Raw genomic sequence first — 16437 nt, 5'->3', positions numbered from 1 at the left:
CTCCCTCACCCTCAGCCAGCCTGCAGTAGGCCTATCATATTAATGCACTACAATGCGGAGTTGTTGTAAGCCACTCTCTCAGGCTTCCCGCTCCAATCTACAATATTATTAACACTGAATTACCACACACTCTTTCAGTCACTCCAGCACCCTGCAAAACGGAAATAATGGACTATTCGCATTGGAATTAACATTGGCAAGGTTCTTTTTCGAAAAATTATAAAACTAACATTTCCCCACAACACAAAATAAACCTAAGTTACAAAAAACACAACCTATCTTTTGTACTGGGGGGGGGGGCGAGTGTTGGTGCCCCCATCATAGCTACGTTAAAATAGGGCTAAGCAACCTGGAGCCCTCCAGATGTTTTGGACTGTAGTTCCCATAATCCCTGCCCACTGGCCATGCTGCTGGATGCAGCTGCTGGGATGTAGTCTAGGGTGGCCATATGAAAAAGAGGACAGGGCTCCTGTATCTTTAACAATTGCACAGAAAAGGGAATTTTAGCAGGTGTCATTTGTATGGTTGCAGCACCTGGTGAAATTCCCTCTTCATCACCACAGTTAAAGCTGCAGGAGCTATACTAGAGTGACCAGATTTAAAAGAGGGCAGGGCACCTGCAGCTTTAACTGTTGTGATGAAGAGGGAATTTCACCAGGTTCCCCATATATACAAATGACAGCTGCTGAAATTTCCTTTTCAATACAACTGTTAAAGATACAGGAGCCCTGTCCTCCTTTTCATATGGTCACCCTAATGTAGTCCCAAAACATCTGGCGGGCACCTATAGAAATCTAGAAGTTCTGTGGAATGTCTCACTTCCGCCCTCTGTGGTCATTTAAAACTAGTTTCTCAATAGACACCAAGAAATGACCTATATCCAGACAACGGCATGAGTCTACTTTTCCTATCTCTGAGGCTACAATCTCCCGGGTGATGCGGACGCTGTTAGAAGGGTGGTTCCAAGCGGGGCGGTTGAATACGCATGCGCCTGTGGTCTGTTTCCTCCTCTCACCCCCGCCCCCACTTTTAAACAACACCGTAGCGAAGACGAAAAGATGCAGGTAAACTAGAGGGAGGCCGCGACGGAGGGCGGGCGGCGAGTGCGCGCGCGCGCCCCCGTGCTTTAGGAGGGGCGCTCCTACCCCCAAAGAGAGCTGGCCGTTAAGTCTCTGAGGCAAAACAGCCGTGCCTGTTCTTGATGGGCCGCTATTGGGGTGCTGAAGGGGTCTCTGGGCGCTCCTTTAACAGCCAATGCAGGGCGCCCATAGTCTTTCCTATCAAGGTAACTATAGCACACGCCCGGTTGCTATAGAGCAGCCGTGACCTCCAGGTATGTTGGACTACAGCCAGCCAGGTAGGTTGGGGTTATACAGTCCAACACGCCTGGAGGGCACCAGGTTTGGCAAGATTGCTATAAGCTCATAACTAGCGCGACTACTTCCCCCTCGCCCTCTCACAGAGCTCCTCCATATGCTCTTAAAACTTTTCAACAGGCAGATATTCAACATATGAAGCTAGGACATGCCTGTGTGTATGAATCTAAGATAGAGTGAGGTGTTGAATTTCTACCTGCCACCCAGCCATTAAAAAAATACAGGGAGCCTTGTCAGAAAAGTAAATATATCTAGAACGGTGACAAGGCAGGGTGCTGTGGCCACATTTCTTATTTATGTGAAAGATGTTAAACCCAGTTTTTGGGGTACGCTACCTTCACATGGCAGTCTAGAAGACTCTAAAATACACACAAATGCCATAATTACAGGGACAGGGCAAGGTTACCTGTGACTTTTAACAGCAAACATTCAACAGGTGACGCTCCCCCACTTGCACCCCTCCAGCATGAAGTTATGGTGATAGGAGAAAAAAAATTCCTATTGGATTTCTTCCTGCTGCATGGTTGTGATGCCGGGGGCGGGGAGGAGCTTAAGAGAGGACTGTCCTGCTTTGGCAAACGGAAATGTCATAAAACCCTTGCTCTGGGGCAAAATAGAAAGAAGGTATATAACTTAGCTTTAGGATAAAGGGTCTTGCAGTACTTTAAAGACAAACTAGTTTAATGTGTTGTTCTGGGGTTTGGCAGACAAAAAACTCTTTAATGGACCATCTTTTGCTTGCAAAACTGATCCTCATTCAACTAGTTAATCTTTTAGATTTCATGAACAGTGCTAAATTTCTTGAAGTTGTTCCTTTATCTATGATGTGTGGGGGTGATCTATTAAGGAAAACACACTTTGCACTCATTTCAGGTACTTTAAGCTATTTTTACTTCCTATATTCCAGAGTTGAATCACAATACTGAAAGCAGATGCCAGGACTGAGGCCTGGCAGAATGTTTTTTTATTTTTTTGGTCACCTGAAAGTATCATTTGCGCATTGGGTCTTTTGCCTAACAATTTGATTTTTCTATCTGGATGTACCTATTGTAAAATTCTATGAGTATGTTCTGCTTATAATAATTTCGTTTTTTGCTCCTGCCTGAGCTTCTCTAGACCATGTACATTTAAAAGGTGTGAAAGATGAATCTTGGAGAACAATTCCTGTGAGCTTTTCTATGTCACACTTTTTTTTCCCCAGAAAACAGTACACCCAAAAAATACACCATCAGAGGAAAAGTAAAATCTATGTGAGGTTTGCAGAAAATATCAGAGAGCAAGTTTCTTATCCATTCCTGTTCACAGGTCTTGCTACAAAATCTTTTTGGGTTCTTTGACCTGGTTCGCATAATCACTGCAGCCTACCCTGGGCACCCAATTGCCTATTCAAGCCTCCCACTGCAGTTTCTCACTTCATCCAAACCCGGTGAGAGTGGCTTGCTGAGGTGGGTAAGAAACCATCCCACAACAGACCATGGGTGATTTGTTAACTGCCGCAACAAGCCATTCTCACTGGTTTTGGATAACTCAAGAAGCAGTGCCTGGCAAGAGTAATTATGTAAATCAATCCAGCAATCAACCAGCATGCTCAGTGTGGTTAACAACCCACCATAGCTTATTAACCAGCTTTGTGTCATGCAGACCAGTCCTATGTTTCCTCTTCGTTTCAGACGTTGGAGACTTCACATTGGCTGGCAACAATGGGAGTTGCAGTCCAACACATCTGTAGGGCATCAGTTTGGGGAAGGTTGTTCTGATATTTTTCCATTAGAATAATATATCTGAACGTAAGGAAATAGACTGAGAATCTATAAAGGTTTTGCAGCAAGATCTGTAGGAGAGTGCTATTTTGGAATTGGTCCTGGATATTCCACTGCAGTTATTAGACTTGGAATTCTGTTATATGCACATATTTACACACACTCTTAATCTGTGTCTGTTTTTCCATACATGAACCAAAAAAACTGTTTCCCTTTGCTCTTCAATGTACAAATATTTGTTGTGTTTCGACTGCTAGCCATGTTACCTGCTTTCTCTGTCTTCTGCTGTAGTAGATAAGTGGGTGTGAGAGTGTAAAAATTAAATTAGCAATGGTGCAAGAAATCCCTTGTTGCCTACAGAGCTCTGTTTTCTCCTTTGAAGCAGCCTTTATTGTCCAGCTAGAAAAATGCCTGTTAATTGGAATGGGCAGATGTGTTTTCCTGTATACCACAGGTACCCCTCAGGGTACAAGGCATTCCCACCCCTATATATGGTAACATATTCTTCATAAGGCATTCACTTATATGGGGAAAACTAATGAGGTATACTTAGCCACACCACTAGTGGGGACTAATATTTTCTTTCCTAACCTAGTACCTTCTAGATGTGTTGGACTATAACTCCCATCGGCCACATGCAATAATGGCCATGCTGACATGTGGTCCATTTACTTTATACTTTAGCTTCTCAGAACAGAACGTGAACCTACCCCTACTTATACACCCCAATCACAAACTATCACGTTTCTTGGTCATGCCAGCATAATGGAATCTTGGGAATTGTCATTTACATAGAATAAAAATGATTTGTAATTAGAAATAATAAATTGTTTTGTAAATAGAAATAAGAAATTTCAAAAACCTTAAATGATTACATGTTTATCACGCTCGTTTTCTTTCCGTAGCGAGTGTTTACCCTGTCAGAGAAGGATGCACCTGGTTTTCCTGTGCAATTTTCTTGGCAAAAAACATTAGGAAACTACATTGCTGTTACAGGGTAAGATAACAAATATTGAAGGATTCTAAAAGTGTTAATGCAACATATACAAATGAAATATATGGATATGAAAACTGCATATGTCTCCTTCTAAACGTTAATTAGTTTAGGTCGCTATCCTATGCATACTTAGAAAAAAATTCCTACAATTCCCAGCATGCCCCAGCCAGTTATGCTGGCTCAAGAATCCTGGGAGCTGTAGGACTTTCTTCCATCTAAACATGCATTGCATTGCACCCTTAGGCTGCAATCCTATACAGTTACTTGGAAGTAAACCCTGGTGCACTCAGTGGGGCTTACTTCTGAATAGACATGTATAGTATTGCACTGTAAATAGATGAGTCAGATTTGTTATATGAAAAGTGGTTCACAGACTCTAATATTATTTACAGGCATATGAAAGATGTCCATCTTCATGATTTTTATTCCTGTGTGCTCATCTTTTCTTTTCTTTAGATATAATCACACCGTAAAAATCTTTGATCGCCATGGTCAAATGAAAAATGAAATTAATTTACCGGGGTAAGTCTTAAAAAGAGATTTGACAAAATTAGGCTGAACAATGTTGTGTAGAATAAAATTTCACATTTAGGCAAACTAGGATATAATTTTTAAATAATGTAGGAAAACTTGTCCTGCCCAGCTAGATTATTCCATCAATGCCTTTAGAAATGGTGGGAGAGTATTATGGAATTAGATGTGATTCGAATGCACAGTTTTGTTTTTCGGAGATTGGAATGATGGAAAATGGATGTTTCCTTCAGAGAATGGCTCATCAGCGAATCTAGGCAAGGAAATCTAGTGTCTTGTGGAAATCTAGACATTTCCACTCTTTTATATTTTCAAACCAAATCTTAACATTTTCTAGTTAATATTTTCTGTGCTAATTTAGCAACTGCATTGCTATGGACTGGGATCAAGATGGAGATACCCTAGCAATAATTGCTGATAAGTCCAGTTCCATTTATTTGTGGGATGCCAACACAAACAAAACCAGCTTGATGGACACTAGCATGAGGTAAGAATAACTTGCATGTTCAGTAAAATTACATCTCCAATCCAGTTTATATCTTAAATATAAGATACAACTTGGAATTAATACAGGAAACAGAATTGCTCTGCTTAACTGAAAAAGATCGTTGCTGCTCTGTGGTTTTCAGTGGAGGTTTTGTTGATTGTCTGTCCATGATAATAACACAGACTCTCTGCCTGTACCAACATATCAAATGGTGCAAGGTGGGCACACATCTCATTACCTCACCTCCTGAAATGTTTTCCAGAAGAAACCTCTTTAGAATGTATTTATTTATTAACCACATTTTTACCCTGCTCTTCAGCTGAAAAAGGCTCTCAAAGAGGCTTACAGAAATTTATGTTAGGACAGTCCCTGCCCTCAGGCTTAGAGTCTTAAAGACATGACACAAAAGGAAAAGGGATTGGGAGGAAGGAGGAAAAAAGCAAATAAATCACTGTCAAATGTATTGGGCCAGGTTAACCTTCCCCTTGCCAAATGTTCTTCCTAGGAGGCAAAGGGTGCTGTCTCCCAGTAGCCCTAGATTCTGTGACCAATGGATAATAACAGAGTCTGCAGTCCTGAGGAACTGTCACTCGGAGTTGCATGTTCTATCTGGCAGGGAGGGGTGAACTGAGGTCCCTGTAGCTGCTCCTTCTCTGATGAGATGTGGAAGATAGGGCATTAAGCAGATCTATCGTGATGGGATGCCCAGCTTTCTCTTCAGTGATTCTTATATTACCCTCTTGAGGAATCTGGACAGGTAAAGGAATGAACCTGTGCAGAGGACAGGCATCTAGGGGTGCCCATGAGTTTCTGCAATTCCTAGAGGAATTGCGAATATAAGAGAAGAATGTGGCAGAACTTATGCCAGTGTTACAAGAGTTTCTAGTGATGGGGCTGCTAATCTTACTCTTAGGCTGAGTTCGAACGACACGCTAATCAATTGGGGGTGGGGGTGGTAATAGGAACAGAATGGGAAACAACCGCTGATTATTGTGTCGTTCGAACTCAGCCACAGTTAATGCTGTAGATTTCCTGTTTCATATTGAGATGAACATTGTCAATTTAAAAATGCCTAGGGGGCTGGGGGTTCCCAGAAGTTTTCATATCCTTTGTCTTTACTGGTACCTACATTGCCTCAATTTTTATATAATATTAAGTAGCATTTATAAACTAAACCATGTTATATACATTATTGTGATAATCCTCACAGCTACCCTCTTAAGATAGGGCAGTGTTATTTAGTAGATATTTTGGATGTAAAGGAGCTCCTATTGTGCTATAGTAGTACGTTTTAGGGCTTCAAATGGCTTAGTGGATAGATTCGGATAGAATCCTATAATACTTTTCTGGGATCAGGCTAATTGTACACAATAAGACTAAGGCCACGTTCAGAAGACACCTTAAACCATGGCTTTAACCATGGTGGTTAAGCCAGAAAGCTGGGCTGAATTCAGACGACACCTTAAACTACGGCCTTAACCATGGTTAATAAAGCAAAAAAGCCTTTCTGGATTAACCACCATGGTGAAAGCCATGGTTTAAAATGTCTTCTGAACGGGCCCTTACTTTCGAATAAACTTGCATTGGAAAGCAGTTAGGACTGGATGTAGTAACATGGGAGTTCTGAGTAAATATTCATGGGATCAGACTGTATTGCTTTTATTGGTTTATCAGTGGGGATAATTTTAATAGATAAAGGTTGAGAATTAAGGATATATTTGTTTATTTTTGCGGCTAACAAAGGTTGCTTTTCTTTATAACAGTGAGCAACAGCATCACTTTATTGCATGTTATTTCACACTTCCCTCCATCTCTCAGAAAGAAAACTATTTGTGTAATTAAATTTATTTAAATTTAATTCATTAAAATACAGAGAATAGAGCTGAATTAAATCATTTCATTTTGAGTGGTTTTGAAATGAGGGGGCTTTACTGTTAGTTTTTCTCTTTTTTAACGTTATGAGCAATTCACTCTGAAGGACAGCTTATAAATATTGTACAAATTCTTATGCTCAGTTTTTTATCGCAATACCATAATTGAATCGACCTGGTATCTGATGTTGAACCATGGGCTCCTTATTATTATTTCTCAAATATTAGGGGTTGTACCCAATGTTAGTCTAACTGAATTCCTATTCATTTCTGTGGAACTACTCTTAAGTTGGACTAGCACTGGAACTAACCCTGAAAAAGCAAACAATAGTAAACAATGAAATTGGTTAGCAGTCTGGTTTTTTTTATTATTTGCAGGGAACCAATGTCTTTCTTACGTTGGTCAAAAGCTGAAGCCTTACTTGCTGCTGGAACAGCTAAAGGAAATGTACTAATATATAATCGCCAAACGTCTCGCAAGATTCCTATCCTTGGTCAGTACCATAATAAAGTCAGTGGACTTATATGTGTGTAGAGAAAAGCAGAAATGTATTCATAGTGGTACTATCTAGTTAATATATCTCTAGTGTAAATATCTAACAATGTATAATGGGAGAATGTCTGTTAACCTGTGGCATCCATTGTTATAAAAAGTTGCTAAGTGATACTTGTTTAGTAACTGCTATGTTTATTCTAATAGTAATTTGATCACTTAATGTGGAAATTGTATTATTGAATGCTCTTATTTAAGTCAGTTTTTAACTTCCAAGCATTGTTTAATATGTTTACTGTGATTTTTCTTTGTGTATTTGTTTTACCAGGTAAGCACACCAAGCGAATTACGTGTGGTTGTTGGAGCAATGGGAAAGTTTTAGCATTAGGTGGTGAAGACAAACTGATTACAATTAGCAACCACGAAGGAGATACTATAAAAGTGGTAATAAACTCAAGTTGTTGTTATGCACAAGCGTGAAAAAGTTAAATGAAAAAGTGCCTTTGCACATCTTTCTTGTTGTTTGTTCCATATGTGAGTGCTTTTATTGTGAGAGAGAAAGCAGAAGAGAGTCGGTTATAAATTAAATCCACATTCGAGCCAGTATAGGTTTTGTTTTTGACTTACAGGTGCAAGAAATGCACAAAGCATCTTAGCACTGTTGTGTGAAAATGCCCTGTGGTTAATGTTCAAGTATACTACAGTTTGCTGTTGTTGGACCACCCTCTGTTATTGATAGTGCCCACGCTTTCAACAATAACAACTTGAAAGCTTTCAACAATAACAACTTGAAAGCCCGTTGATGATCAACGAGAACAGTTGTTTTTGTGACAGGCATCACTATTGATTTACTTGGTCTCTTTATTATTCCTCTTGCTTTCCTAGCTTTCTCTGCTTACTGCCAGGGGTGGGGTAGTGAAGTTGCTGATTATCATAGAATCACAGAGTTGGAAGGGGCCTACAAGGCCATCGAGTCCAACCCCCTGCTCAATGCAGGAATCCACCCTAAAGCACCCCTGACAGATGGTTGTCCAGCTGCCTCTTAAAGGCCTTTAGTGTGGGAGAGGCTACAACTTCACCAGGCAACTGATTCCATTGTCGTACTGCTCTAACAGTCAGGAAGTTTTTCCTGATGTCCAGCTGGAATCTGGCTTCCTTTAACTTGAGCCCGTTATTCTGTGTCCTGCACTCTGGGAGGATCGAGAAGAGATCCTGGCCCTCCTCTGTGTGACAACCTTTTAAGTATTTGAAGAGTGCTATCATGTCTCCCTTCAATCTTCTCTTCTCCAAGCTAAACATGCCCAGTTCTTTCAGTCTCTCTTCATAGGGCTTTGTTTCCAGACCCCTGATCATCCTGGTTACCCTCCTCTGAACACGCTCCAGCTTGTCTGCATCCTTCTTGAATTGTGGAGCCCAGAACTGGACGCAATACTCTAGATGAGGCCTAACCAGGGCCGAATAGAGAAGAACCAGTACCTCACGTGATTTGGAAGCTATACTTCTATTAATACAGCTCAAAATAGCATTTGCCTTTCTTGCAGCCATATCGCACTGTTGGCTCATATTCAGCTTGCGATCTACAACAATTCCAAGATCCTTCTCGTTTGTAGTATTGCTGAGCCAAGTATCCCCCATCTTGTAACTGTGCCTTTGGTTTCTATTTCCTAAATGTAGAACTTGGCATTTATCCCTATTAAATTTCATTCTGTTATTTTCAGCCCAGCACTCCAGCCTATCAAGATCACTTTGAAGTTTGTCTCTGTCTTCCAGGGTATTAGCTATCCCACCCAATTTTGTGTCATCTGCAAATTTGATAAGCGTTCCCTGCACCTCCTTGTCCAAATCATTAATAAAAGTGTTGAAGAGCACTGGGCCCAGGACTGATCCCTGCGGTACCCCACTCGTTGCCTCTCCCCAGTTTGAGAAGGTTCCATTGATAAGTACTCTTTGAGTCCGATTCTGTAGCCAACTGTGAATCCACTTAATAGTTGTTCCATCTAGCCCACTTTTAGCTAGTTTGTTAATCAGAATATCATGGGGCACTTTGTCAAAAGCTCTGCTGAAGTCAAGATATATGACATCCACAGCATTCCCACAGTCCACAAGGGAGGTTACCCGATCAAAAAATGAGATCAAATTAGGCTGATGATAGTCAGATTAGGCTGGTGATAGTCATGGATTCATCCATAGTTATATATAAATAGGAATATACTGGCTTGTACTAAGGCTTAAGTTGCAATATATTAAGGATATGATTTATGTTTATTTTATACGTTGCATATTTTTGTTAGCTGCTTTGAGTTCCTGAATGAGTGAAAGAAGCAGGATACACATTTTATAAATAAATAAACAACAGGACAACCTAATATCGTATTTCTTTATCCAAGTATTTATTTTAAAGTATTGCAACGAATTCTTCTGTACCCAGACTTGGCTCTTGATGTTCTGAGAGTTAAACCAATGGTCTCAGCTGGCTAATGTTGTCAGGGTTTTCTAATGAGGGCATTTTCTTTGACAGGTGGTTGGATCTAGATTTAGTCATACTCAGAGCAGACCCATTTTATGAGTAGAATACATTTACTCTGAGTGTGACTAAATCTGGTTCCAACCCAGGGAACATTTGGTTAAAGCAAGCAAAGGAAAGGTTTTCAAAGCTGAGCAAAGGATTTGTGAAGGTTGTACTTCAGATATTACATTATTGCAGAGGAACACAAGGCATGGCCAACTTGTGCAACCAGTTCCTGCACAGCAATTTAGGATATGAAGCTGCTCTTGGAATAGCTATTGATAGTTATGATTAAGAATGTATTAACACCCAGAAAAACTTTTGCTTTGTCATTTTCCTGTCAATGTAACACATAAACAAAGCTATACTTTCTATTAACCTTGGAACCTTATTCTTGCAGACAGCAGTGAGAGGAGAGCCCAGTGATATGGAGTTTATAGTGATGAAGACTGATGACAGAACAGGAGCAAATGAGACCACAGTAAGTCATTAATAACACGACAGTGTAGATTCCATGTTCGATCATCCTACTTCATTTGCTATCGTCAGAGGTGGTTGCAAGAAACGAAAAGTTTTTACACAGGAAAATAACATCCAAAATGTAACTGTAGCATATCTTGGCCATCCAAATATTCAAGTGGGAAAAGTCCTTTATTTTTGCAGTTAAGACAGATAGATAAAGGGATTGCACCGAGGGTGAGAGTGGGGAGAGCATATATCATGGTTAAAAGATTGGCAGTGTTACATCTGCACCAAGTCCTTAAATCAGAGGTGGGCAATACTTTGCCTCCTCCTCCCACCCCCATGGGGTCTACCAAAAAATGTTCTTTAAAAAAATTGTTGGTTTGTCATGCATGGATTAAATTTAACTTGTTTACAAGCTCAATTTGACTCTTGTATGCTATGGGCACTGCCAAGGGGCAGCAAGGGCCACGTATCCAGGGCCGGTGCCAGACTATTTTGCGCCCTAGGCAGGCGAGCTGCTTTTACCCACCCACACCCACCCCAGTGTACCTGGGCGCGGGGCGCCGTCTTGCCCGCTCAGCTGAAGTGAAGCCAGGACGCTGGGGTGGGGGGGTGGCTTCGGAGACTGACTTCAAGGCACACCATTCTGAAGCCCCCCCGCACCCCCCAGCATTCTGGCTTTGCTTCGGTGCCCACCCAGCTGAAGCGAAGCCAGGACGCTGGAGTGGGGGGGGGCGGGCATGGCTTCACTTCGGCTGGGTAGGCACCCAGCTGAAGCAAAGCCAGGATGCTGGGGCAGGCGGGCGGCTTTGGAACGGTGCACCCGGAAGCTGCCCTCTCAGAGCCGCTGTGGGAGAGCGGCTTCCAGGTGCGACATTCGGCGCCTCCTTACCTTGGCGCTCTAGGCGGCCGCCTGAGTGGCCTCTATGGTAGCACCGGCCCTGCACGTATCACCCACCCCAGCTGTACATGGTCCCATTGGGATATTTCCATCTGAGTCTTGTAGCACTTTGATGTGGCCTAGATATGAAATGTGTTTTAACAAATCTTTAAAAAATGCTAATTATACCAAGATAAATAACAGCCCTTTGTCTTTGCTGAAAGCTGTATGTGATGCTTGTCTCATTCCATATTTTCTTTTTCTTTTTTCAGGTATGCATCGTGGTTGGTCAAAAAACACTGTATTTTTATAATCTCAAAGATCCAGATAACCCAATTGAGCTGGCATTTCAGCATCGCTACGGACATATCGTGACTTATAAATTGTAAGTGACTTTCTAAAATACACGGGGAAGTGTAGGCTAGCTTTATAAATGCTCCCAGAAGGATCTGTTGTAGCAGACAAGAGTCTTGTGGCACAAAATAACAAATTTATTATTTGTTATTTTTGTGCAAGTTTTTGTGAACTAAAGTCTACTTCAGCAGTCCACAAAAGTTTGTGCCATAAAAATAATCATCTTTAACGTAGGGATGGATAACTTGTAACCCTCTATCATTGGCTATGCTGACTAGAGCTGATTATAGTTGTAGGCCAAAACATCTGGAGGGCCACAAGTTGCCCACCCCTACTTTACAATAACTTCACCCCTACTTTAAAGTTTTGGATGGGGGTTGTTGTGTGTTGCTTAGTCAAAGGGATTTGAATATTTAATGGACTAAAATGCGGACCTTGTGAAAAGAAATAAATGCAATTGCTATTCTGTCTCCTCATGATAATCCAGTTTAATTTTAAGATACAACAGTTTACTTCTATAAACACTTCCATATTTTTTTTGCTTGCTCACAATCTGGGACTCCCTCAGTTCTTATTTCTTTCTGCAGCCACATTGCCTGAATGCTTTTGGTTATACTAGTCATGCCTCCACAGGTATGGTGATAACTACATCATGATTGGTTTCTCACTTGGCTATTTTGTGGTGATTTCTACACACGTTCGAGAGATCGGTCACGAGATCTTTCAGGCTTCTGATCATAAAGATAATCTGACCAGCATTGCAATATCCGAATCACTAAATAAAGCAGCATCATGTGGAGATAATTGGTGAGTCACAACACTGCCTGCATGCTAGCGCGGACCCAGCACTTGCGCAAAGGGAAGCTTTGCACAAGGGAGAGAGTGAATAAAAAATGAGCAAGACGCTTGTTTCTGGCACAGACCCAGTCAGGGGAGCTTGCAGAAGGAAGCTTCGCCGACTTGTCCCATTCCCGAAATAAGCATTTCTGCCCATTCCAGGAAGACTGTTGGAAACACTAGTTCCTGTTGCACAAGCGGTGGGTTCTACAAGCTCAATGGAACCAGTGGGAGCAAAGGGGCAGTATTGGACACTGCCTGTAACATTTTCATAAGAGGACATTAAAATGCCAGATATCACAAAGCAAGTGATAAATACTAATCCTTGACACTGAGAATGCCACCATAGAATATTTTGAATCTATATTAGTAACTGCAGCCCTGATCAAGAGATCTGTTTACCTTCTAATGTACATAGAAATCCTGTGTGTGCAGCAGATGTGATGCTGCGTTTATTTTGAGGGAGAGAGTGAATTATTGTACAAAAGGTAATATACACAGGAGAGATTCATCTACACATCAGAGCTCCAGTGCCCAGAACCATTGCTGGATTGGGGCCCTTGACTATGACCCCGAACTCCATGGAGAGCTGAAGGGTCTCACTCTGTTCCCTTCAGGGTCAGAGAATAACCATGGCATCCAGATTTCTTTGTGCTTATAATAACTTCTGTGTTCTTTTTTAAAGGCACAATGTAACACTGAACACCCTGCACTTCAACATATCTGTGGGCGGTTGGGGAAACAGGGACAGCACTTGGATTGGTGAAGTCCCCATTCTGTAGATTCTTGGACTACTCTGGTTTATTATTCTCATTATTAACAAAATAATGTTAGTTGGTGTCACAGGTTTCTGTATTCAAATTGGGTGTTGTCATATTCCTACCTGAGATGTTTCTGCATTTGGGAAAGGACTGTGCTGTTCTTTCACAACCAGGCTCTGTGAGATGGTGAGGCAAGGTTGCTTGCTCAAGGACTGTATGGGTACAGTTTTGATGTCTGACTGAAATGCATCCAATTGTCTTTTCAAACTCCCCTTAATAGTTATAGTTCCCTATGAGTATTTCAAGACTAACACAGCCTTGGTTTCATATTTTACAGTACCTAGAAACAGAGCCTACTTAAGTATAATATCCAAGATAAAGACTGTGTTCATTTTTCACAATGCTAAATAATTGGCTATAAGGACTAATTAACTTTATATTCTATCTAATAAATTTAATTTCTAGAATGTAGTTCCCCTCAACAATTTGTTTTTTTATGATTATATGATTAATATTATGTAGTTCATGATTAAAGGATCTTCTTATTCCAGCATCAAGATTCATGACCTGTCAGATCTAAACGAAATGTATGCAATACTAAACTTGGAGGATGAAAATAAAGGTATGGCATCTTCCAAATCTAATTGACAACTTGCCAAATCTTGTAAAGCAGATTTTATTTAGATTAGCATTTTGTTTATACAAAGAAACGTGGTGTAGAGACTTGAGTGTTTGCATTGGAGCAGCAGGACGTGTGCTCAAATTCTTGCTCAGCCATAAGTTTCGCTAAGAGTGGCTTTAAGAGAATTGCTGGCAGCATTTAAACAATCCTCTAAACTTCAGAGTATTAGGAGTGAGCAGTGGCCAACCTTGGACTTGCATGCCCCCTTTTTCTTCATGAAAGGGAAGGAAGTTAGAAGATTCTGCTTTCAGTTGTGTTGTATTTGAATGTGGCAAATTCTAGTTAGCTCAAACTGTCATTTTCCTGAAGACCAAGATCCTTGGGGAGTGGAAGTGTTTAATCTCTTTCCCTCTGGTACAAAGGAAGAGGACAAGGGAGCATCCAAGCCCAAGTATTGCTGCCGCTTACTCCCATCCTCCATACTATGGGTTGGAAGAACTTTCTGAACGTGGCTGCTGTCTCTCAGACAGGGATGGAAAATCTCCATGGAGCCTCCCACCTCAACAGATTAATTACACTTTTCAAAAAACTCCCATTTCTGCCAGTGGAAGTTCTTTTTAAAAGCCTAATGACAATGGGGGATTGCAATTCAGGAGGGAAGAGTCAACAATTCCTTCCCTGCATTCTAAGACACACACTCACATATACATGAAAATGCCCCTGCACAGCAGTTAGGTGTTTTTTTAAGCTTTCACTGCTGTAGAGGGAAGTGTTAACCCTTCCCTCCCTGTATGTAGTGATCAACTCGCCCCCATATATCTATTAGACTTTTAAGGAAGCTTCTATTTGCATCAATGGAAGCTTATTTTAAGCCTAATTGCTGTGCGGGGGGGGGGGGGGGTAGCAACTGGGGAGGGACTTGCATTTGGGAAGAGAAGATTTAACACTCCCACCTCTCTTTCTATGGCCCCCTCTCCCTCTCCCATTCAGGAATAAGGCTTAAAATAACAGGGAATGGGGAGAAGAGGAGTGGTGAAGAGCGTGAGATGGTTAATGGATGCATGGATGTGTGTGTGTGTATAGATGCATCTGTGTACCTGAGTGAAAATAAAAGAGAGTTAGGGGCATGTCTACACCAGCCATTTATCCCACACAAGAGGCATTCAAGAGGCAGCTGGACAACCACCTGTCAGGGATGCTTTAGGGTGGATTCCTGCATTGAGCAGGGGGTTGGACTTGATGGCCTTGTAGGCCCCTTCCAACTCTGCTATTCTATGATTCTATGATTGTCCCTGTGCATCCAAATGACAACAGGGGATTCCGGAAGCAGGCAGGGACAATCCCTCCATTTTTCTGGGATAATCCTTAGGTGTAGAAAGGGCCTAAGTGTGAGGTTGCTCTGGCCCTGCCCCACTCCCTTATCTCAAGACTAATTTCCCTCATAGGACTGTTGAGAAATAAAAAGAGATAACACCATATAAACTTCCTTGAGCCCCTTGAAGAAGGGCAGGACACAAATGTAAATTGTTGCTAATGTTGTCATTTTCTTGTAATAATTTGTAAATATCCTCATGACTTAGGGCCAGAGTGGGCTAGCAACTTAAATAAGTATTTACAAATAATTGTTAATGTTGTCTATTGATATAGATAAGTTACTCGCTAAGATAGAGATGGAGAACCTGTGGCGCTCCAGAAATCTATGGGCTACATCTCCCATTGTTCCTAACTATTGGCCATGTTGGTTGGGGCTGATGGGAATTGTAGTTTGGCAGCATCTGGAGAGCCACAGGTTCGCCACCCCATTCTAAGATATAGGAGTTTGCAAAAACTCAGTTTGGATGATGAAGATTTAAATTGCTGCCTTTTAACATCTTTGTTGCTTTTTGGATTTTAAAGACATAATGTCTTTAAAATAAATAAATAAATAAATAAATAAATATATCATTGATACTTTAGGTCTAGATCAGCTGTCATGGACAGATGATGGACAATTGCTGGCAGTGTCTACAAAAAGAGGATTTATCCATGTCTTCTTGACAAAACTTCCCATTCTTGGAGACTCATACAGCACACGGATTGCATACCTCACCTCACTTCTTGAAGTTACTGTAGCCAACCACATTGAAAGCGTATGAGATTTCATTCATTTTTAAAGTTTACTGAAGTGTAACATTTTGATTTACTGTAGGCAGTCCTCAGCACAACAATATGGTTTGTCTTAGCAGGAGCTACCAATTACAGTTTCTGTGGAAGTTGAGCCCAGTTTTGTTGCAGTAGGTCATTATCATCTGGCTGTTGGCATGAATAATCGGGCATGGTTTTATATTCTCGGAGAGAGAAGTAAGTATATCTCTAGTTCCATTGTTTCAAAGTAGTGTTTTACTGCTTTACTTTTAAACTACTGGTCATTCTATAAAATGTTCATATGATTATTGCTTCAGGTCATATCCTTTTTTTGTCGTAACAGCTAATTCACAGTTCTCCAAAGACATTACTG

At 41.1% G+C, this 16437-nt stretch overlaps 1 protein-coding gene across 3 annotated transcripts in view; it reads left to right on the top strand.

The window, feature by feature from the left end:
- Nucleotides 1-1032: 1032 nt before the first annotated feature.
- Nucleotides 1033-16437, top strand: part of WDR19 (WD repeat domain 19) — a 44292-nt gene continuing 28887 nt past the window's right edge. Inside the window, exons 1-12 of one of the 3 annotated variants that reach the window (XM_063135369.1) lie at nucleotides 1033-1064; nucleotides 4042-4133; nucleotides 4590-4655; nucleotides 5026-5151; nucleotides 7401-7516; nucleotides 7844-7959; nucleotides 10422-10502; nucleotides 11639-11751; nucleotides 12354-12527; nucleotides 13870-13940; nucleotides 15897-16069; nucleotides 16166-16280. In XM_063135369.1, coding sequence (XP_062991439.1) covers nucleotides 1059-1064; nucleotides 4042-4133; nucleotides 4590-4655; nucleotides 5026-5151; nucleotides 7401-7516; nucleotides 7844-7959; nucleotides 10422-10502; nucleotides 11639-11751; nucleotides 12354-12527; nucleotides 13870-13940; nucleotides 15897-16069; nucleotides 16166-16280 — 1249 coding nt within the window. In that variant the 5' untranslated portion in view covers nucleotides 1033-1058. Of the gene's footprint in view, nucleotides 1065-4041; nucleotides 4134-4589; nucleotides 4656-5025; nucleotides 5152-7400; nucleotides 7517-7843; nucleotides 7960-10421; nucleotides 10503-11638; nucleotides 11752-12353; nucleotides 12528-13869; nucleotides 13941-15896; nucleotides 16070-16162; nucleotides 16281-16437 lie in introns of those variants that run through there. The other 2 variants (XM_063135368.1, XM_063135370.1) reach the window with 2 other exon arrangements.

Source organism: Elgaria multicarinata, chromosome 10, assembly GCF_023053635.1.
Source record: "Elgaria multicarinata webbii isolate HBS135686 ecotype San Diego chromosome 10, rElgMul1.1.pri, whole genome shotgun sequence".
Taxonomy (NCBI): Eukaryota; Metazoa; Chordata; class Lepidosauria; order Squamata; family Anguidae; genus Elgaria; species Elgaria multicarinata.
This window is presented reverse-complemented; position numbering and strand designations above follow the sequence as displayed.